This window comes from Aulostomus chinensis, chromosome 8, assembly GCF_037954235.1.
Source record: "Aulostomus chinensis isolate RoL2024-O1b breed Wild chromosome 8, RoL_Achi_v1.0, whole genome shotgun sequence".
NCBI lineage: Eukaryota > Metazoa > Chordata > Actinopteri > Syngnathiformes > Aulostomidae > Aulostomus > Aulostomus chinensis.
The window spans coordinates 22,517,268-22,540,741 of record NC_141327.1 but is presented as its reverse complement, the minus strand read 5'-3'; the positions used below and the strand labels follow the sequence as shown (position 1 = coordinate 22,540,741).

Sequence of the window (23,474 nt, the reverse complement as noted above, 5' to 3'; positions counted from 1 at the left end):
ACTACACGTCGCTAAAAGAGTAGGTAAACATTTACACAGCAAAAACAAATAAAAGGGGACTGTGTTTATTGTTTCTGTATCGAATTCTTTTTATTCCATGCCTGCCTCCGCCTCCTGACCGCTGACGTAGAGCGGTGGACGGTGAGCGACGCGCTGTCTTTGCGTGCGGCAGCGACGCGTCTCAGCTGCTGTGAAGGAGGAGGAGGAGGAGTGGAAGGCAGCGGTGTATTGTCAGTCTTGGAGTGTCTTCACGCCTCGTTGCGCGGACAAACCTCGAAGCTGTGTGGTCATATAATCCGTTTCTTCTCAAACATGTGCGAGGTGGTTTTCTGTACAACAACGCGATGATCGGCTCCGTGTGAGTGATCGCACCTGCCCCGGAGCATGGACAACAAAGACTGAGCAGCACAGCGTCGAGCGGCAGCGACGCTAGCCGAGTCAGGCGAAACCTTCAAGATATCAATTTTTTAAAAGCTTTTACCGCACACACAAAGGCTGTCACTGCAGGATAGTGTGCTGAAAATCTGGAGAGAAACAGCGCAGGCCGCTTCCTGCCGAGCCGAGCCGAACCTGGTGCGTTTAAATTTAGCAACAGTGTGCGCGTCTCTACGCTCGGACATCTCGTCGAGAATCAGTAGAAAATCAGGCCTCGGTCGTGTTTTCAGACATCAATCATCGAGTTTGATGGTCGTCAATAGTGTCTGTTCGATGTCTCCTTAATAACAAAAATAATAAAATAAAATAAAAAGGAGAATTATGTGGGTCAGTCCCGAAGATGTGTTACTGGCGGGCGCGTTATGGATCACCGAGAGAGCGAACCCTTACTTCATCCTCCAGAAACGGAAGGGCCACGGGGGTGGAGGCGGAGGACTGGCCGGTGAGTGTCACATTTCTGCTGTCATGGGGTGATATTTCCTTATATTTGTGAAGTGTGTGTGTGTGTGTGTGTGTGTGTGTGTGTGTACTGTGGCGATCACATGACAGATTAGTTGTCACAGGTGGCCTTTGACCTGCACGGTTCAAGTGTCAGGTTCTCATCGTAATTAATATTAACAATTAATTCAAATATATACTTGCCATTTTTAAACGAGGAAGACATCAACTGAAGTGCAGCTCGTATGTCTATGCACCAAGTATGCATGTGCAGCTTGTTTGGAGCAGACAGAGGTGACGTGTACGTCGGAGTTTCTGCTCGTTAAATAAACGAATCTAAACATGACATCAATGCAAACAATAGCACATGAGCAGCCTCATGGCCCAGGAGTCTCCCCAACAGAGACTCCACTGTGTTTGAGCACCAACCAGAGACGAGGTCTGTTTGCTTGCTCATGCTGAATCATTCCCCTTCTTCTTTCCTTCACCCTAGCACTCTTCCTCCCCCTCCTCCTCCTCTTCCCCCCTCTGGTTTATTCCTCCAAAATGGGTCAAGAAGCAGCAGTGGGAGGAAGGAGAGGAGAGGAGGGGCAGGTTATCAAAAATAACTGGCTGAGGTTCATAACTTTACAGTCTGCTTGTCCTGTTTTCTCTCTCAATTATGAAAATAGGTTCAGGTCCTGACCTGGATTCCGTTGAACTATACAACAAGACACTTGACGCTTGCTCCCTGGTCATCTTCCCTGTTGTAAAACTTATCTTGTGTTGGTTCTTTTGTGTATGCAGTCCCAAACGGCTGTTGTGTAGGGGGGGGGGGGGGGGGCATGGTGTTTCTTGGGCTTCTGAACTCTTTGTCTTCATCATCTGAACCTTTACCTACATTATGTTTGTAACTCGAGGAGGAAATCTGATGACTGTCGTAGATTCTGATGATATGTGGTGGAAAGCTAGATATTATTTACAAAGAACAAGTGGTCAAATTATAGATGCTGGATCCCAGAGGCCAGGAGCAGCATCTACTTATGAGAGATGTTTTTGTGGACAGGTCATTCAGGAACATCAATCAGAGTGTTGAGTTCATGTGAAATGGTTGAAAAGCAGAAAGTTTTGGTTTCTGTAAATCATCTTGATCCTATTTTGCAACATGAACATGCAAATATCCCCAAATAGGGACAGATACAACTCAACCCAATCAGCTGACAGTCTATTCTCTGCTGAGAATTTCCAGATCTCCCACTTCTCTTTTTTAGCACCAGATCTTGGTTTGATGAGGGAATGGTAGTAGAGCGGGAGCCTTCACGCGTTACTAAAATAAAACTCCGCTCAGGTGTTTGGAAACGTCAGTGACACGATGAATAAAACCACAACAAACACAAGTTTTATAGAAGGACCTAAGTGGCTGTTTATAAGTCGTCACACTGAATGACAAAAGCAGTTTCTCAATCCCCTAAAAACTGATCAAAAATCCTCAAATTGCTCTTGTTTATGATATAGTCTTATTTCCTAATCCTAATCTGATTAATGCAGACAAAAAGTCCACAATGGAGAGGCTGAACGCAGCCAAATTTCCTGGACGCAAATCAAGACTCTAAAGTGTTTTGACCTTATATGATGCCAATAATTCAGCCCCTCGGAGTCTCTGCTGACTTCTTTGGCTGCACTGAATGGTGCTAGGGGATGATGTCATTCTTGTGTAAATGCTGAGCTTGCGAAGTTTTACTGCTTGCCAGCTGGCCCTCAGTGCCCAGTCGCACTGGCACAAGCGTCTCCTCCAGAGAAAAGGCAAGACATCAGCAGCAGGATCGAGCTCTTTAGGGAGCCAGGCTCAAGTCAGCATCCGTCACTCAAGGCGGGGTTAAAGCGTACGGGATGTGACAGACACACACATCCAGACCATGCGGAGGATCTGGCGTGCTTTCTAACACTTGGCTGAGTGCACATATTAATAATTCACCTGAAATATCTGAATTTGTAGGACTTCACATGGAATCTCTGTCGCAAAGGTGTTCTGCTCTTCATTTCATTTGTCTCAACTCATAAAATGGAGGACTAATCATCACGTAGGAGCCCTCCACAGTCAATCGATTGCATCTAGTTTGCACTAGGTTTGCAGTTATATTGTTTCACACTAGTCAAGAATGCTGTGCTCTCTCAGAACGCAGCTTCATTCAAATGAAGTCACTGCGGAAAATGTTGAAAATGTTCCTGCACAGTTGCTTGTTTGATGTCATCTTGAACCTGATACGTTTCCAGGTTCACAAGCTTTTCTTTCACTGCAAAAACCTGCAAACTCTCTTGATGCAGCCGGATTAGCATGAGCAGTGTTTGGTAGCACAGTGACGCTGGAGGGGCGCCATAAATACACTGTCCGTGTTTTTCAGAGAGGATACAAAATTGAACAAGACACTTCAAACAGAATACCAAAAATAGACTGAAATAGGCCTTTGTATCACTCGTTATGCAGTTGGGCACGCTGTTGCTGGTGGCATGAAATTACACAGTTAAAGTGCAGCAACTCTCACAGTCCAGCTGGTAATTACTGTATTTGTGGCAGGTGCCACATCGGACGCATACTGGGTTTGTTGGTTTAGGGCTGAGCTGTTGTCCAGAATGTCACTGATCATGTCAGCGGGGCAAGAAAAGCCGAGAAACTGTGCAAATGAGCTGTAAAAGTTTATTTCTGGGCTGTACGATAATAAGATCCAGGCTCAGGCTTTAGGAAAGTTGTCCGAGAGTATTTGTGATTCTTTTTGTGTGCCTAAACCAAACATCGCCAGATTCATTCTTTTCTTTTTTCCTCTTTTGACTTGAGACGTGCAGGAGCATCACATGACATAATAGCTTTTTCTGCCGGCTATGATGTTTTCCAGCCACCCAGATGATAAGCAGAACTTCCTCTGTCACAGTTGTTTGTAGGCTCATGTTTCTATGGGTTCTGTATCCACTTGTTCAGCGTGCAGTAGGAAAATAATCTCTGTAAAAGCAGAGGTGTGAGTGAGGTGGAACATGCCGTCACATGGGCGATGGGTTCACGCTGTAGAGGCATGTGATGTTTATTGTGCATTTCACTTCATCTTAGAGGCTAAAAAGTTGCCCGGACACCTGAATCAACACAAATGTGGATAAAAAAAAACAAAAAACAACTTTCCTGCTGAGGGTTTTGAATTTCACACATCAGCGTGATCAGAAAAGAGCGAGGGTGGGTGGATGTCAGGTACTCTTACACCCCAGTGGTCGTCTGTCTTGTGCATAACCCCCTGTGTTTCCTGTGTTAAACCTCAACTCCCAGGTCGTGCGCTTAATCATTCAAAAACTGCGGGATGGATTAAGATGATTCAAAAGATGCTGCTTTCCAGCAATTTCCACAGAAAGAACTGAAGATGCTCATTTTGCAGAATTAGAAGTATTAAAGTTGTTTTGGGGTGAGAAACCTCTCGACTGTTATCTTGCTGCTGTTGTGGGAGATTCAACCTTGACATTTTCCTTTTTTTTTTGAAAGGGGAAGTTGTATTCTCACCCAACAACAGTTTCTTTTTGTCTCTCTCAAAGGGGCTACACCGAAGTGTCATGTTGCGTCATGTCATTAGTTTCATGTGTTTAACGTTAATATTGTATTTGCGTACACTCGCTTCTCTTATTGAAACATGGTAACTTTGCGTCACAATTTAGCGTTTGTGTGTGTTGTTTTTTTTGTACATTGGAGCCGCTGTTGTTCCATGCATCAGGATGAAACGGTGACAGGAACCAAGTATGACAAAGAAAAATGTATCAAAGCGAAATGGATTTGAAAACTGAGAAAAATGGAGGAAAAGGATATGTAATTCTCTAAATAACCTAAGGGACTGTCCGACAGAAGGTCAGGGATTCTGAATCACACACGTCTTTATTCTTTTAACATGTCTGTCTGGCTTGTTTTCTCCTTACATGCTGACATTTCTGCTTCTCTCCTCCTCCTCTTCTCTCAGTGTGACTCACATTGTTGTGTTCACCCCGATGAGTTGAACAAAAATAACCCGTCTCACTGCAGTCAAACAAACCTGTACCTACAGCTCTTAAGTGCACACCAACAGCACACATGCACGCTTGTTTGAAAGGTTGACAGTTTGATGCCACGTTCCAAAGTGGTTTCCAGATTTGAAGTGAGGGTAAATGGCCCCTTGTTCTACTGCCTCATGAGCCATTAAACACAAGAATGTTTGGTTTCTCAGGTTGTGAAAAACAGCTTGTTAATAGTCAAGTCAGTAAAGAGTCACAGGTTTCTCAGTTCCTCTAAACCAACAGTTAACTTACAATTTGAGTGACGATTCTGACAACAGCTTCCAAGTAACTGTTGTTGTTGATGATGTTGTGGTCCAGATTCTCCATGGTGATGGGATCACATGTTCACCAGGGGGCCTTTCTGATGATCAGTCAGAACAAGATGACTCTTTCCTCATTCTGGTAATTAGAGCAATACAAATGAATTACCACGGCACTCAGTCTGCCTTGTCTGATTTCTTGTTGGGAGCATGACTGTGTTGTGGAGTTTTCATCCTGTCGGTGTCATTTTCTCTTGAAAGAGTCTAGTGATTATTTCATTATGGGAACTTGGGCCTTTGCAGTCTGCAGAAAGATGTTCTTAATCTCACCTTCAATGCCGTAGAGTTACAAGACCAAATCCCAGGTTTTTTTATGCTAAAAGTGGGAAACGATTATACAGCTGCAATTGCAGAACCTGTCTGAAGTCTAGAGGGCGGACGCCCAAATTGATGCAGCGGCGGGAGGAAGTGGATGGAACAGTCACTACCGAAGAAAACTCTTCAAAGTTTGTAGATGTTTGCAGAACCCTAAACCCCTTTACGACAAAAGGTAAGGGGTGTTGGTTTGTTAGCAGCTGTTCTCATCGCAATTCAAGCAGTTACGTGTCCTTCAGAGATCCACTGTCGTTCATGGCTGGTACTGTGAGACAACTGAAACCCAGACGGCCAACAGTGGGCACCTGACGTGTCTGATTAAATGTGGGTGGCGGACCCACGAATGGGATTCTTCACAACCTGGCAAATCAAAAGTAGATCTTATTTATTGGGTTGGAACTTGTCAGTAATATATAGCATTAGTGAATGATTTATTAACTGGAGTGAGAACTTTCTCATCACGCTTTTTTTTTGTTAGCACGCAACTCTTTTACAACTTGTGTTGCATCAGCAAGGCCCTGATAATTGCGTGTTCTGCAGTAATTTGGCGTGTTTTAAAACACCTCCACGATTTAATTACATGAGCCCATTTCTTAAATGTTCTTTTATCCTCTTTTCAACCACTAACAGGCCTGCTAATTTTACACTGGTGGGTTTCTGCTGTTTTCTGTTGCCTTATAAATCTCACATCACCTCCTCGCACATCCAACATGCTTAACAAATGCACCAAGTAAAAACATCATAAATATACAGCATTTTTCACTCGAGCCACCGACCTTGAGGGATTTTCGTCAAGCACAGTTAAATGTGTGTAACTATTAAAAGTCACAGGAACAGTGGTTGTTTCACAGCAGAATAAATCTATATTGTCAATGATGAACAAAACACTAACTTCTTTATTCCACTTCTGCAAATGGAAAGTCTGCTGTTGACTTGTGTGGTTTCCATGGAATAATTTGAATACTCTGTTAAAGGTTTGCTGGTGGGGACCCTGGATGTCGTCCTGGACTCGAGCGCTCGAATGGCCCCCTATAGGATTCTGTATCAGACCCCTGACTCTTTAGTTTACTGGATCATTGCTCACGGTATGTATACTAAAAATGTAGGATTGGGGGTATGTTTTAAGGAAGGGGTCGTGTGTGTTTGCACCCCCCAGTCCCCGCCCCCTCCCCCAGCCACAACACAACACATGATGTTGTAACATCCTGCCTTTTCCCATGTGTGCTGCTGAATGCCAACCATTACATCATGCCCCAATGGTTTTAAAGGGCAGGATTACAGGAGTCAGTGCTTAGATATGAGTGGACGTGAGATTTTTCTGCTAATCACACTGCGGGGGTTCTTCATGCTTTGCAGTGTTCAGAATGTTATCTGCATATCCCATGTATGCAAACCTTAGTAACAACTTCATGTTTTTGTGAGTGTTGGAGACAGGGAGCGGCAGGGAATCTTTTTTTTTGAGCGTATTTATTTTTGCAGTGACATTGGATATAAAAATCCAACATCCTTGACGACACAAAAATAGGCCTGCAGCTCGTTACCGTCATCTTATGTTTGGCTGCGGAGAGCCTCAGATTCTCCCGTGTGATGGTGGAGATTTGCTGAAGTCTTTCACATGTTCATTCAGCACATGCATTCTGTATGCCGTCATCACTGTATATGTTTATCAGCACATTTTCATACAGTATATTGGGGAGAAATCACATGCGCCCTAAAATAAGACTTTTATAATCAAATGGATCTACTGTATTGTTTTAGGGGTCGCGGGTTGTGTGACATCATAAAACCTCTCCGACTAATGTCTGACTTTGATATTGACCACCATCTGAGACTAATCTCAGACTGCTTTGATCACCACATAAATGCCTAGATAAATACTAACAGGCACATAGCATCAAAGCTATCACAAAACCAGACTGTGACCTCAGTCTGTCATCCTGAAAATGTCAATCAAAATTTCATTTTTATCAGACCCCCCAATCCTCACATCCCCCTTCAGTCTTTGCACTGCACTTCCTCAAGGCACCAGCAGTGCACACAGCAAGTGTGACGTCTGTCAGATGAACAGTTGAGTTAATCAAGTCACGGTCAGAGGTACGGAAACAGATTTTTTTACATTTATTGTTCAATTAATTTGGAGATTGCACTCACTAACTTTTCATGCAGACACAGATGTCCATCAGATCTATTAAAATCAATCATAATACAATGTGAAATGAATAAGCTGCTATAGTCCCTGTCCATACTTTAATAATGAATGAAACATACAACTTATCTCAGTTATGTAACACTTGACACACCACGCCTGTTCGTGCTTCTTCTGCCACTTCTGTCTTAACAGCATTTCGTGACACACTGTTCACTGAGTGCTTGAGCTTTCCGGAGGGGGAGTCTGAACTAATGGATTAGATCGAATCATAGTTGTATATTTCTGATATCCGATTCATTGATTTAGGACAGTATCAAGCACATCCCTAGATTTAATTTGAATAAAATGGGATTCTATTGAGAGATTGTGGGAAAAATAACTGGACTTGGGGATATGCATTATGTGTTTAAATGGGCAAGATGAAACAAATAATATGTGCCCCCTCCCTAAAATGGAGGCCTACAAAAGCTTAGCCAGGCTTTAAAATGGGACTGGTTTCACTCTTCTCCACTTCTCTGCCCCTCCCACTTCTTAATTCCCCAGCCTAGAGATGGCAGCTAGTGCAGGAGAAGTGCAGCAGTGTTAAGGGATAATGATGCACAGTGGAAGGCATTAGAGCTGCCAGTGTCTTCGGTAGCCCAAAAATGGGTTTGGACCTTTTGGACTGATTTTTTTTTTTTAAATGGTAATTTTGTGTTGTTGTTTACCTGCTAGTCTTTGAACTGACGCCACAGTTATCTAGAACCTGGTCCTATGACGCTAATCGTGGTCTCTCTTCTTGCAGGAACCTCCCGTAAAGAGATCACGGAGCACTGGGAGTGGCTGGAACACAACCTGCTGCAGACTCTCGCCATCTTTGAAAATGAAAATGACATAACTACCTTTGTCAAAGGAAAGGTCCAGGTAACTTTCACTACCATCGCTTTGTTTGAAAAAGGTATTTATAGGTCACAGGCATCAGAGCATAGAGCATGTCCAAAAAATATTGATAAAATCTCCCCAGAAAACGAGTCCAACCACAAAGAGGAGACTGATTTTGATTTAGTGATGATGGTTTAGTTCCTACATGAGGGCCACGTTTTCTGGAAAGTTTTTGTAAACGTATTTGTTGCCACCCAGTTACATTTGATTGAAGAGAAGGCAAATGTCTCACTTAAACGATCTACAATAGATCACATAAAGAGACACAGAAGACATTAAAGGGTGAACATGGAATACAATGATGCTCAACAAAGTCACAGATGGGTTTATTTAATATTTAATAATGAACAATTGGATGTGCATTTCCACTCAAAACATCCATCAAAATACATGTGCGGCTGCTGAGTTCACATCCCTGCTCACTGACCGCGCTCTGTCTCTTTCCAACTTGCTGCAGGGCATTATTGCAGAGTACAACAAGAACCACGATGTCAAAGAGGATGATGACACAGATAAGTTCAAAGAGGCCAGCGCGAAGTTTCGTAAGTTGTTTGGTATGCCTGAGGAGGAGAAGCTGGTCAACTATTACTCCTGCAGCTACTGGAAGGGCAAGGTGCCACGACAGGGATGGCTCTACCTCAGCATCAACCACCTCTGCTTCTACTCCTACTTACTGGGAAAAGAAGGTTGGATATAGACACGTTAACTTGTCAACCTTTTTATTTGTTGCTTGTATTTTTGGGAAACAGATCATAGATGAGCTCTGGGAATCAGGTTTGATCTCATCTTATAAGAGAGCAACTGACGTCTGGTCCCAGTGTTTTCATTATCTCTTTTGACAATCTTTATCCTTTGTTCTCTTGCAACAAAAATCCCTTTTGAGATTTGTAGTTGGTCACAGTCTGACTCATGTAAATAATATCTACTATTTCCCAGATCTCTCCAGCCTTGTTCTGTTGCCCGTTTCTTTGGGAGTCCTTGTCGATTTTAGTATGTAACATATTTTAATTATCCTCCATTTATTCCATTTTTTTAACTAAAGGGGGCCTCTGACCTGGAAGTATCTTTTTATTTATATGTATTTAAGAATCCAGACTGTTGCCATATTTTTGCAAAGGAGGAAGCTTTGACTGTCTTCAGCCACATGATCAGAGATGAATCCGTCCACTGGCCTGTCCTATCTTATGCTTTGTGCGAGTGTTATCTGATTCAATACAGAACATCTTTTGTCTATATTATTCTTAATCATTTATTCGGTCGGGTCACACGTCACTCCTTTTACTGCATAAAATCCTTTCTTCAACACTTTGTGTTCTTCCACACGATGTTAAATCTGCATGAAAAGGTAACACAAGGAGAGTGAACATGGACATCTGGTCTGGTATTGAAGAGAGGCTTATTATTGGCAGTATGATGACAATTTAGGAACCTCTGAGTGTTCATTCTTAATCACAGGGTTTTCACTTAGGGACCATCAATAAATTACTACTTGAACGACACAAAAATCACTCCAGTTACAATAAATTCATATTCAAATAAAAGCGGGGGGCTGTTGCTGTCACATGGATGTGGCCCGGGTATCTGACAGATCAGATAACCTGGACAGAAAAGAACGGGGAATTTAACTTCTTATTTACTGAATCTAAAGAAACTCTACAACATTGTGATACGCGTTCTGTATTTATGTTTCCCTGTCAGCCAAACTGGTGGTACGTTGGGCCGACATCACCCAGCTGGAGAAAAGCGCCACTCTCCTGTTGCCTGATGTCATTAAGGTGAGCACCCGCGCCAACGAGCACGTCTTCTCCGTCTTCCTCAACATCAACGAGACCTTCAAGCTGGCGGAGCAGCTGGCCAACATCGCCATGCGTCAGCTGCTGGACAACAAAGGCTTCGAACAGGACCGCTCGCTCCCCAAACTCAAGAAGAAATCCCCCAAGAAGGTTTCAGCGCTCAAGAGGTGAGACAAATCCTCACTATAGATTTCTTTAACAGTTACATTATTGTGTTATGGTTGTCATACAGTTGCTAATGGTCCAAGCTGCTCCTGACAGAGGGTTGAAAATCTACAGCACAAGTTCTTGTTTTACACTTTATCACAACATCAAGAATGTGATGTTGCAGTGATTCTGAACTATGGCAGTTCTTTGTGTGTGACCGTTTTTATATGAGCATGTTTTCACTGCAGACTAATTTCTAGTCTCATGATCTGGCGTCATATAGTGTGTAACATTTCCCCTTTTAACAGTTAGACATGAAGATTTAACAGAATGAATGATTTTTTTTTTTAGATCGTACTGCTCGACTGATGACACTTGGACAATTTCTTTATACTTTTGTATATTTATATTAAATCCTGTTATTTAATGTGATTCTTTATTTTTCATTGTGTAGAGATCTGGATGCAAGGGCCAAGAGCGAGCGTTACAGAGCACTCTTCCGTCTGCCTAAAGATGAAAAACTGGACGGACACACAGATTGCACCCTGTGGACCCCTTTTAATAAAATGCACATTCTGGGACAGATGTTTGTTTCCACCAACTACATCTGCTTCACCAGCAAGGAAGAGATGCTGTGTAGCCTCATCATTCCTCTTCGTGAGGTCAGTCACGTGGCAATTTGAGTTTGTACGATTTTAGCAAAAGAAGTGTTGTTATACCAGGATGATATGAAGTTATTTTGTCCAGTACCTGAATCAAAACAGCAGTCAATTAGCAGTAGCTGAATAGCTGTGACACAAAAACTGTAAATGTATGTTTTTGTTCCCAACTCCTTCCTTGTTCCTACGAGGTACTGGCTAGTTTCAAGTGATTAATTGCATTGATGTTGCCAAATTTGCTCAAATTTGGAAAGGAAACCATTTGCTCAGGGACTTCCTGTACAATGGTACAATGTTAGCCTAGCCGCTGGTGGTGGTAGTGCCATCTGTAGAGGTAGGGGGGATCGACATCAGGCAGTTGGATGTTTTAAGCGGATGCAATTAACTTTTTGAACAGCTGATTTCGGGTGTGCATGCTTGGAAAAACGCATCGTCATTATGAAGCACTTAAAAGAGAATATGACATAATTTAACAGGATTGTTAATGCCAATTACCATCTGTTTAAATGGGTTTTACAACTGGTTGGTTCATTCAGCGCTTGCCACTGGCCGATAGTTGCTGAAAGCATACAGTATTTAATCTTTGTAAGACATTTGGTTGGCCAATGTATGAGTATTACGCATTTACATTCCAACTGGGTAATGTTTTAAGGTGCAATCTTCTGCTGGCTTGAAAACAAAAAGCACTGCCCTGTTTTGTTTTCTGCCTGTCTTTGAAATGGAAAGCTGTGTTGTAGTTGGAGCTCATGTTTCTGATATTTGATACTGATGCGGCTGCATGTATTTGATCGGCTAAGATTGTGGCTGTTCCCCAACATCTTCCAGGTTACCATCGTGGAGAAGGCAGACAGCTCCAACGTGTTGCCCAGTCCGCTCTCGATCAGCACAAAGAATCGTATGACTTTCCTGTTTGCGAACCTGAAGGATCGAGACTTCCTGGTGCAGAGGATCTCTGACTTCCTGCAGCAAACCACCTCCAAGATCTGTGTTGAGAGGGAACTCACCGGCAGCCTCAACAGCTCAGATGACGAAGTAGGAATAGTTTTGCTGAGCTGTCAAAGAAACACGATGGAGGTTTCTGTCACTGGATTTGACTTAACTGTTCTTATGTTATGCGTACCTTCCAGGTTTACTCCCAGCATGGATCTCTGCTCTCTAGCAGCCCGCAGCACAGTTTGGGCTCAGAGAGCGAGCGTACATTTAACCTGAACGACAGCAGCGTGCCAACAGCTACACAGGCTCTCATGACCATGTACCGCCGCCGTTCACCCGAGGAGTTCAATCCCAAACTGGTGAGGTTCAGTTAAACTTTGTTAAGTAACCTTTAATCTACCCTGATCCTTTTGTCCTAAAACTGGCAATTGTTTTTTGATAGATTCTAATTCACTTAATGTTTTGTTCAGTTAATTGACTGTTTCACTCACAGCTAAGCTGCACGACAGAGGTCTAAGAGCAGCCTGTTGGAATTTCTTTCACCCAGGCTTTCAGTAAAATTGGAGCTGTTAACCTCAAATTAGTAGCAGTGTAATTCTGCTTTGTGGAATATTACTGGTGCCATTCTGGTGTCTTCTTCTTTCCTCAGGCGAAGGAGTTCCTGAAGGAGCAGGCGTGGAAGAACCACTTCACCGAGTATGGACAGGGAGTGTGCATGTACCGCACAGAGAAGACGAAGGAGCTGGTTCTTAAAGGCATTCCTGAGAGCATGAGAGGAGAGCTCTGGCTGCTCTTCTCTGGTGAGCGATGCTTAATAAAACCCACTGGGCACACAGTACTTAATGGGGCCGCACCCTTCTTGCTCACGCTGGATCACAACAAAATGATAAATATCGTACGCAGAAGTAATTGGACCTCAGAATCCAATTGACACGTACACGGTGAACAAGTGCTGAGAATTTACTGGCTGATCCGTGGCATGAATGCCAATACCAGGTTACATCTTTTGCAAATGTAAGATTACACATATCATTTTCACACAACTTATTATATTATAGGTGTGTATAAAGACATGTTAATGTTAATCTCCAGGGGGAAATGGGGTTTTGAGTTACTCAGCTGAATGAAAGGTTTCTGTTTTCAAAAAACCTTGGATTGTGGTTCTGTAGACAGAAGCTGCATATTCAGTCATGAACAAGCTCCAGATTTTCCTGTTTACAGCCATGTGTTATGCAGCCGCAGCAGCTTGTAGTCATTCTCACCTGAGGAGAGCCAGGTTACACACGGCCCCTCCCTCTCTCCCCAGTGACCTACTTATGAGTCGCTCTGCGTGTTGTCATGACTCCCTTTGCTCACCTCAGAGGTTTCCTTGCACCAGCCTCTCAAGTAGAAAAAATACTTGCCCTGCTTATTTAAGAATTGTTTTCACCCTAACAGTTTATATTTAGAACAAAGTTTGTAAAACCAAAATGCTGAGCTTCTGTCCTTGGAAGAGTTCCAGTACACACAAACACACACACACACACACACACACACACACACACACACACAGAGCAGGGAGGCCGATGGCCAATATAAAGTTGGTTTTCTCTCTGATAAAAATCAAACAGAGAAAATGAAACACATAATGTCAGGTGTGTTACTTTAAACAATTTTTGCAAGAATCTAGGACATATTTTAAAAGAATGTATCAACTACAATAAAAACAATAAAACATGCGTTTATTAATTCATACATTTTTTTAATTGGTTCGTGATTTAATGTATACGGCCTTTCTGTTTTTATATATATATATATATGTATATATATATATATATTTTTTTGTCTTGGCACCCCCCTTCCCCATTGAAAGGCCTCTAAGGTGTAAAAATAGCAGTGTCATTTGAGATACAGCTCCTTTGTTACGGTCTATTTTTACTGCTTATTTCCCTTATGTTTATTAGCACAACATAAAATATGTGACTTTTTCATCCCTAGAAGTACAAACATCACGGCTTCATATCAAACTTGATCGGCTGCTGGACAACTTAACATTCCAAATAAGAGTCTTGCATTTCTTCATTGTCAAGCCAGTGAAAAACACAATGACACAAATTGACAAAAGGTTCTTACTGAAGACGGAATAACGCCAGCCAGATATCTGCTGCTATACTGACTGTGTGTAAAGTAGTGTGGTGTTATCTATTATATTACCCTCTAGTTTTGTGAGATTTCCTCATAAATCTTACTTCACCATCACAATCTTTTTTTTTAAAAATCAGTTCCTACATTATTTTTTTTATTGGATTTCAACCAAACTACTTGCTTATGTCTTAAATTCCAAATGGCTACTTTCTTGAGATGCTGTTGCAACGGTGTACATTTAGACTTTTGTGACTTGAGGGAGAAGACACACTGGTTTTACATCTCATTTGTTTTTATTTTTAGGGGCGATCAATGAGATGGCCACCCACCCGGGATACTACGAAGACCTGGTGGAGAAGTCGATGGGCAAATACAACCTGGCCACAGAGGAGATAGAAAGAGACCTGCACCGTTCCCTGCCTGAGCATCCGGCCTTTCAGAATGAGATGGGAATCGCTGCCCTCCGCAGGGTCCTCACGGCCTACGCATTCAGAAACCCCAATATTGGATACTGTCAGGTAGGCAGGGTCAGGCTTAAGATTCACTTGAGCTGGAAAGGAAATGAAGAATCCTGCAGCTCAACTATCACTCACAGTATCTCTAAATATTAACCTTCATCGAGGATTCCTTAGTTTCTTTCCAAGTTGTCCTCTTTTGCACCGAGACTCTCTCTGTTGTTACCCTCACGAACTGACAGAAATTCAGAGACACATTTTCTCTCCTTCACCTCCACAGGCCATGAATATTGTGACATCGGTGTTGCTGCTCTATGCCAAAGAGGAGGAAGCTTTCTGGCTGCTTGTGGCTCTCTGTGAGAGGATGTTGCCTGACTACTACAACACCAGGGTTGTAGGTCAGTATGTTCATTTTATGGGACATGCGAGTGTTAAGTTGACATTCACTCTTGACCAGTCTTTTTTGTTTTCAATCTATTTGTTAAGTCATTTTTTTTAAGATTCCAATATCTGAGCATCTTCAACTAATGTATGTAGCACTTTAGTGTTCAATTCGATCTTTTCTTTGCCCACTAACATTGTCTCCATCGTGTTTATTATGATGCTCGTGTTCAGCCTTCTTCGCCTGCTTCCTTTTTTAGATATGAAATGGAACAAACACTAAAAGTGTACAAAACTTGCATAAAAAGAGACATGTCTCATTTGCCCACTTTGGTAATAATATCTGGTACTGATTTGGAACCTCTGGGTCACATGACATAGAAGCTATTAAGCTAACTGACTGAGACGTTTATCTCGTCATAAATGGAAAGCACAGAAAGATCTCAATAATTCAACGCTGGTTTTCCCATCCCAGGAGCTTTAGTTGACCAAGGGGTTTTCGAGGAGCTGGCTCGCGAGTACGTTCCCCAGCTGTACGACTGCATGCAGGACCTCGGGGTCATTTCCACTATATCCCTCTCCTGGTTCCTCACCCTCTTTCTGTCCGTCATGCCATTTGAGAGCGCAGTTGTGGTGGTGGATTGCTTCTTCTACGATGGCATCAAAGTCATCTTTCAGCTGGCGCTCTCTGTGCTGCACGCCAACATCCACCAGCTGCTGAGCTGTAAGGATGATGGCGAGGCTATGACCGTTCTGGGCAGGTAAGCCTACTTGATTTGGATGTTTGGGTTGTCTTATCTTCCCTTCTCCTCAGTCTGAGGACCATCACTACATCCTGCCTCTTCTAGGTACCTGGACAATGTGACCAATAAGGACAGCACCCTTCCTCCCATCCCTCATCTCCACTCCTTACTGACAGACAACGGAGAACCGCATCCAGAGGTGGACATCTTCAAACTGGTCCGCAGTTCTTACGAGGTATTTTACCCGGGTGATGACGAGAGTGCGCGTCTGCTGCTGTGTTTGGTCTGCTTGAGATATGATGAGAAAACTAAATGGTAAAACACCTCCTAATGGAGCTTTTCACATATCTGTTGGTCAAATTTTTCAAAGGTGTGTGTGTGTGTGTGTGTGTGTGTGTGTGTGTGTGTGTGTGTGTGTGTGTGTGGGTTACCTCAAGAGTTCCTTTTTAATTGGTACAAATGACTGGTAAACATGATGCTCATCAAATATCCGCGACTGCTTGACACCGATTGTCGAGATGAAATGAAAAGAACAGGTGCCCTGATACAATGTGAGAATATTAGATTAAAAAAAGACAAAATAATTGGAAATGATGGAGTAAAAATGTGATGGAAAATAAATCCCATCATGGGAGACCAATATTATAGAGATGTTCACTCTGTAAATCACACAGTACCTTGTGAAATGTCTGCTATAAAGCACAATAATATATTACTTATTTAGTGGTTGCACCACCGCCCTCATGTGAAGGAATGAGTTCTTCACTGTCCCTGCACATTCACACTAACTCTTAAATCCGTGGCCTCTGATTGGGAAACTAGGTCCACTGTAGTCACGCTATACTGTAGATATTCTTGTGATTCCTTAATAAATCCTGATTGTTTCCACAGATTTACAGCCCACTGAACTAATCCATCTCTGGGTGTCTTTCTCTCCTCTTCCGTTAGAAATTTGGCTCCATCCGTGCAGATGTCATCGAACAGATGCGTTTCAAACAGAGACTGAGGGTCATCCAGACCATTGAAGATACAACAAAACGCAACGTGGTAAAGAGCTTACTACTTAGAGACTCTTTCTTCTGTGGGTCAGGGTTTATGACAGGAGAAAGTGTCAGATTCTAGTCACGAGATATTCTGCTCTTCTCTGTTTCCCTAAATCTTCCCAATGATTTGGTGTTCCAGGTCAGAACTATTGTAACAGAGACGGCCTTCAGTATTGACGAGTTGGAGGAGCTCTATGTGCTCTTCAAGGTGAGTTACAGCGTCAGTTGTTATGTGTAGGGACCTGGTGAATGCTCCGTGCAGCCCTGCTGCCATGGTCAGCGTGTCTGATCAGAGAAATATAAATAAGCATCTCGTATTTTCTCTTATCAGCTCCGGATCTTTAGAGATGAATGAAAGCCACTGTGGTTTCAGATCAACAGTTCCAAAGATCAACCATAAGCATGAAGGGTGTCAACATGTTTCTGTTCCTCTCTGTCTGGCGCTTGAAATCAGTTTGTCCATTTATAATTATGTTGCAATCCTGCTGTTCGACAGATTTAAATGTTGCTTTAAGCCAGCTTAACCTTTTAGCTTTGCCTCATGGTATAGTTATTTTTAAGACTTTATTGATTTACTCATATTTTTGACCTCCTCTCTCTCTCCCTCTGTGTCTCTCCTCAGGCGGAGCACCTGACCAGCTGCTACTGGGGCGGGAGCAGCAACCCCACCGAGCGCCATGACCCCAGCCTGCCCTACCTGGAACAGTACCGCATTGACTTGGAACAGTTCAAAGGCTTGTTCAACCTTCTTTTCCCCTGGGCCAACGGAGCCCACTCAGATCCGCTGGCTGTACGCTTTTTTCGTCTCCTTGACCAAAACGGAGATGCCCTCATCAATTTCCGGGAGTTCATCAGCGGCCTTGGTAGGTGCAGGGAGGTTATACGTGCGTCCTTGTAAATCAGCAAACATCAGCTGTTTAGTCGACAAGGTTGTATTGCACACCCGTGATGATGTATCACATTTAGTAGCAACTCCGATACGTCCCGTCCCTAAAGGTTGGTGGTGTGTTGCAGGACTTCTGTGTCACGGGGACCTCACTGACAAGCTGAAGCTGCTTTACAAGATGCACGTTTTACCTGGTGAGTGCTCGCGGATGCAAATCAGTCATAGATATTTAAATAGAGGGAACAACAGAGTAAAGGTCAAGGGATCAGTTTGGTTCCTTGAATGTATTTTAAGAATAGTAATTTCTCTTCTTTTTAATTGAACTGATGACTGTCATTGTATTTTCCCCCTGGAAAAAAAAAATGTCTTCTTTCAGAGATGACTCACGAGCAGGAAGAGCCAGACTCTGCCTTCGAGGCTACCCAGTACTTCTTTGAAGACATCACTCCCGAAACGTCCATCGGTAAGAGCTTTACTCTCGCCACTCTCTGGAGTTTAAAACAAAAAAACAAAAAACGGCAAATGATGCAACAGGAAGAACGCATCTCTTCTTCACATGAGGAAATAAGAGTTGCTGACGCTGTAGTGCTTTATTTTGGTCTCTGCTTGACTTCATTTTGCTTCTTTCACTTACGGTAATTAACTGCCAACTAATACTCACTTGAGTTCGGTATTATTGATGTAAGCATTGATATAATCATCTTTTTTTTATTGACGATTGAATCTCTCGCTGCACAACTACTGTTCTGTCAAACTGCTGCAATTAAATGATCCTAACAAAGTTGTTAAAATGTTAACTTATACAGTAGAGTGTGAGCCTGCAGGGCTGAGGAGTCTGTGTTCACTGCGGTGTTGAACGCAGAGCAGAGAAAATCTGCTCGGAAGGTGTTTGTTGAGCCAATTCAACCATTATGCCTAATAACTAGACAGGAACCCTGACAGCACAGAGCTCTGCCAAGGGCCGTGTAACATCTCCTGATTTAAAGTGTCGAGATTTAACGCTTCCTCCTTCGGCCAGGCTCCAAGTTTCATTAAAATCAGTCGGGTAGTTTGTGTGTAAATCCTGCTGACAGACTAAAAAACAAAACTTTCCTTACAGTGCGTGTTCATCTAAATTTAAATTCACTAAAGTTTCATTCCCGTCTCTCCTCAGGCCAGGAATCAAAGTCCAGAAGTGAGAAAGACGACGGCTTTGTCCGAGTTACATTTAAAACTGAAAAAGGTGAGCGACGTACATGTAAGTCAATGCCTAAATAAGGATCATCGGGGAAAACCGCTGCACATAATTAAGTCCTGTTAGAGTACAATGACGTGAGATTTTTGAGCAAACAACTTAAATATAGCATTGCTGCCAGTCATGACTAGCAGCCAACATATTCACCATGGACATGAATGGTTTGAGTGGCGGGAAACACGTCATCCACTGCATGAGAAATAAAAGAAGGTTAAATTCCCTCTTTTGAGTAACTCGAACAACAGTAACATCTCGTTCAGTTCTGAAGAACTGCCAGCGTGCTCTTAAAAAAAACCTATTTTGATGACGTTAAACAGCACATTCATGTTCAGAGAATGAGTCAAATTAAATGTCAGTTATATATTCCAACATTAATTTGACATTTAGGAAAAAAATATGATCACAATGCAGAAAAAGAAAGAAATAGTTTGCTTCGTGAGCTGTATTTTTGATTTCATAAAATACTTGTTAACATCATCTTACAGTGAAGAAACTCAACACTCCTGATTACCGCCATTACCTGAAACTGTGGAACCAAGAGACCAAACCTAAACTGGAACACACTAAAGACCTCCCCAAGCTGAACCAGGTAAATCTTGTCCTCGTCATCTTGACCCCTCATGACAAGGATGAACTGACCTCTGACCTGTGCTTTCCCACAGAGCCAGTTCATTGAGCTTTGCAAGACCCTCTACAGCATGTTCAGTGAGGACACCGCTGAACAGGAGCTGTATCACGCCACAGCGACCGTCACCAGTTTGCTGCTGGAAATGGGAGAAGTGGGCAAACTCTTCTCCAGCTCTGTGAGGAAGGACCACAACCAGGAGGGTAGACCAGAGCCAAGCATGTGCAGGAGAGATTCCACAGAACCTAAAACATCCCAGGAGGCGGGGCCTGATGGCGTGTTCCCGCAGCTGGAGCAGAGAGGCCCCTTTGTGACTGCAGGTCTGGAGAGGAAGCAGAGCCCCTGTGAGGAAGGGAAAGGGGATGATGGCTGTGAGCAGCTTCCGCCTATGCAGGACATCAAGCTGGAGGACTCGTCACCTAAAGACACAGGCACGTCTTCGGCCATGCTCATCTCAGATGATGAAACCAAAGATGACACGTCAATGTCGTCTTACTCTGTGCTCAGCGCTGGCTCGCATGAGCTGGATGAGAAACTGCAGTGTGAGGACATCGCAGACGACACGGTGCTGGTGCGCAGCGACAACGGGACCAGCACTGAGAAGAATAACCGTCCTCACAGCAGTGGACCGTACACCCGAGGGCTGCCTCACAGCACCAGCATCGATAAAGACTGGGCCATCACCTTTGAGCAGTTCCTGGCCTCAGTGCTCACTGAGCAGGCCCTCGTGCATTACTTTGAGAAGCCAGTCGAAGTGGCGGCTCGTATAACAAACGCCAAAAACGTGCGTAAGGTTGGGCGCCCCCTGCTGTCAATGAGTGACTATGAGATCTCGCTATCTGGCTGAGGCCTCAACAAAGACTTCTAATGGACTTAAACGATGATTACCGGTCATCGTGTGCAAATATTTCATTATGTTTTAAAGGCTAATGAAGGTAAATGTAAAATAGTAGAATGAATGTGACCAAAAACTGCTGTTAGCGATGTATTTTACAAGATGTGAAAGACTTTTATTAAAACAATCACTAGAATTCTGTCCAGCTTAGAGGAACAGAACAATAATATAACAGTTTGCTCCAATGAAATCAGTGCGTACTTGTAGTAGCTGTACTTTAAAAGCCATTATGCATAGGTGTTAATATTGTAATCTCTAGTATTCTTAGACTACGTCGATGTAAATCTCCACTGTTACAGACTGCGATATTGATAGCCTACGTACGATCACCCCTCATATATATGGTCAAACTGTTGCTTCCTTACTTTATAAGTCCACTTGCTGCTAATCAAGTCGCTGTTTTTGTTTGTTTTTATCGAATGACGGCTACATTTTCACGTTTTATGTAAAGGAAGCTCCTGTCTTGAAAGCAACATTTCACTTAGATAAATCATTTCCATTTGCATTGCCACACACACCTTTAACTTCCTCGGTATTCACTCTCCAAAATAAAGTGTAAATATTATATATATATATTTTTTTCCCATTATTAATGGTAATTGCACACACTGATAATGATAATGACACAACCCCAGTTTGTTGAAGGGAAATCTCTCGCTAGAAGCGTTTTGACGGTTGTGCGCTTCATAGGAAGTCAAGTGTATTATGAAATAATTACACTAAAATTACTGTAGTATGAAGAGCCTTCACTTTGTTTACATGTGACTCACTAATATGTATTTGCTCGTCTTTTACTCCGATGTTGTCTACACTCAAACTGAAACGTTGGCCTTTTTTTTCCTTTGAAAGAAAACCTTTTTTATGCTCTGTAAATTGTTTTAAAGTTGTTTTATGTGAATAATTTTTATTTCCAATCTCTAGGTGCTCTGGATTTTTGATGCATTGTGTATCACTCATCTAATTAAAACTACAGTATGACCAATTCAATGCTGCATAGTTCAGTTTACTTTTGTTGAATTGACACGTTGAGAGCCTCCCTGTGGTTAAGAACTGCCGTACTACTGCCATCTTGTGGGCGATCGTAATCACTTTCACCAAGGAGGTGGTGTTTTTAGTGCTGTTTGTCATCCTTTTAGCGTGATGACGTTGATCTTCGCCAATCCTGGTCAGAGGTAAAACATGAGCCAAGGAAGAATCTGTGAAATTTTGGGGCCGATCTCCATCGAGAAAAGCAATTTTTGTGTGTGTGGTTAATTTGAAATGATTTAAAATAACAACTGGTTTTATGATTTGTTCTCTCTGTTAAAACTGTCAACAAAAACTAGCTGATGCTAAACACTTGTAATTTAAATACATTAGATTGTGTACAAAGCAGTCTTCCCAAGCAGACTCCAAACTAAAAAAATAAAAGTTTACGTCCAACTGTGCTTTCATGCTTGCTGCTGTCACTGTGCTTGAATATTCACATTTCAACTTGCGCTCATAGAATTGGAACAGCGTGACAAATTTATTCACTCAACATCCCCCGCGGAATTGGGAAAATGCTTCGTTAAGCAAACATGTTCAGGCCATTTAACTCACTAGAAAACAATGTATTTTATTATTATTAACATTTTGTATATGATATAAAAACAGATTGCATTACACATTTCATCCAGTTGTTCCATTGCATTTATTTGATTCCTACGTTTGATAACTTTGCAAATTAATACGCAGTACATAGACAAGTAGTTCCATATTTTTTTTAATAAAGTTAATTAAAATGACCTTAGGGTTTTTTTTGTTGTTGTTTTTTTACAATGTGACATTTATAGTTGCAGCTGCCACAACTATAGGGAGATGATTTTTTTTTTTCAAACCATTTCATTTCTTCAAATTTGAAAAGCAAAAAAAGGTTGTTCTTATGAACCCAAAGATAAACTGACTGCATTGTTCCCTGAATATGCTGCAGACAAGTTTTCAACCATAACTCAACACTTCATTGTGAAAGAAAAATTTGCACAGATGCTGAATAGCAATAAATAATTGCGACCGATTTTAGGTCAAAGGTCAAACTCAATGTGTCATCATGATGTTCTGCAAAACACTTCCTTTAATCAAAGTCATTTCAATCACATTTTGTGGGAATAAAAACAAAATATTTTACCAAAAAAGATGCTGTTATTACATTCCTTTAAAGTCTGCACCTTGCAGGATGTGGTGAGCCTTCTTACTCTGTAGAACAGATTAACAAAATAGGTGTTAATCTGGATTGAGATCCGCTGACTGGGATTTTCATACAACTTTCTGCATTTGCTCTCATTGCATTTATCAATTATTCAGGTTTTTACTTTAAGTTGTCTCCTGTCTCGTTGAAGGGTGACATTGGGGGTATTATTACGAAACAGGCACCCAAGCTGCTGAAAGTATCTTATCTGCTTCACGGTGAACTTCAGACGCCAAATGATGTCACAACTTGCCCCTAATATGTTTTGTTTTGTTTTTTAAATCGGTGTCCTCTTTCATAAAACTCCGATGGGGAGCGAGGGTCATCGTTAAGAAATGAGCGGAATAAGAATATTTGTTTTACATAAAACAAATAAGCAGAAACTGTACAACTGAAAGGACAGCGTGATTTGATTTACCCAATCAGGTTAACTGAACACCCACTTGTTCTGTTATTGGTAGACAGCAAAGATAAGCCTCCAGTGACGGGCTCCAGCTCTGTTACTGCTGCTCTCAGAGTTAGTTACTTTGTCCAAGGACATAAATGTTCATATATTAAGTTGGAGGCAGACACAAAAAAAAAAAAAAAAAAAAAATCTGATGAGCCGGCTTATTGTAGTCAAAGATAAGAACTGTGTAACTACATCTGTAGGAACAAAAGTAAAGATATGAAACAAGGAAATATAGGCTCTGTATGAAAAGTTACTTAGGTTCAGGAAATAAAATGGCAAAGAG

At 42.2% G+C, this 23,474-nt stretch overlaps 1 protein-coding gene across 1 annotated transcript; it reads left to right on the top strand.

The window, feature by feature from the left end:
- Positions 1-136: 136 nt before the first annotated feature.
- On the top strand, positions 137-21,521 carry tbc1d9 (TBC1 domain family, member 9 (with GRAM domain)). Its single transcript, XM_086211735.1, has 21 exons — positions 137-877; positions 6,521-6,631; positions 8,480-8,598; positions 9,074-9,302; positions 10,315-10,576; positions 11,011-11,218; positions 12,041-12,247; positions 12,343-12,507; positions 12,798-12,948; positions 14,576-14,790; positions 15,008-15,125; positions 15,584-15,869; positions 15,957-16,086; positions 16,800-16,898; positions 17,034-17,102; positions 17,517-17,757; positions 17,909-17,974; positions 18,157-18,243; positions 18,934-19,002; positions 19,500-19,603; positions 19,677-21,521. The coding sequence occupies exons 1-21, from the start codon at positions 757-759 to the stop codon at positions 20,484-20,486; spliced, it is 3,867 nt and encodes a 1,288-aa protein (XP_086067861.1). The 5' UTR covers positions 137-756; the 3' UTR covers positions 20,487-21,521.
- Positions 21,522-23,474: the final 1,953 nt, after the last annotated feature.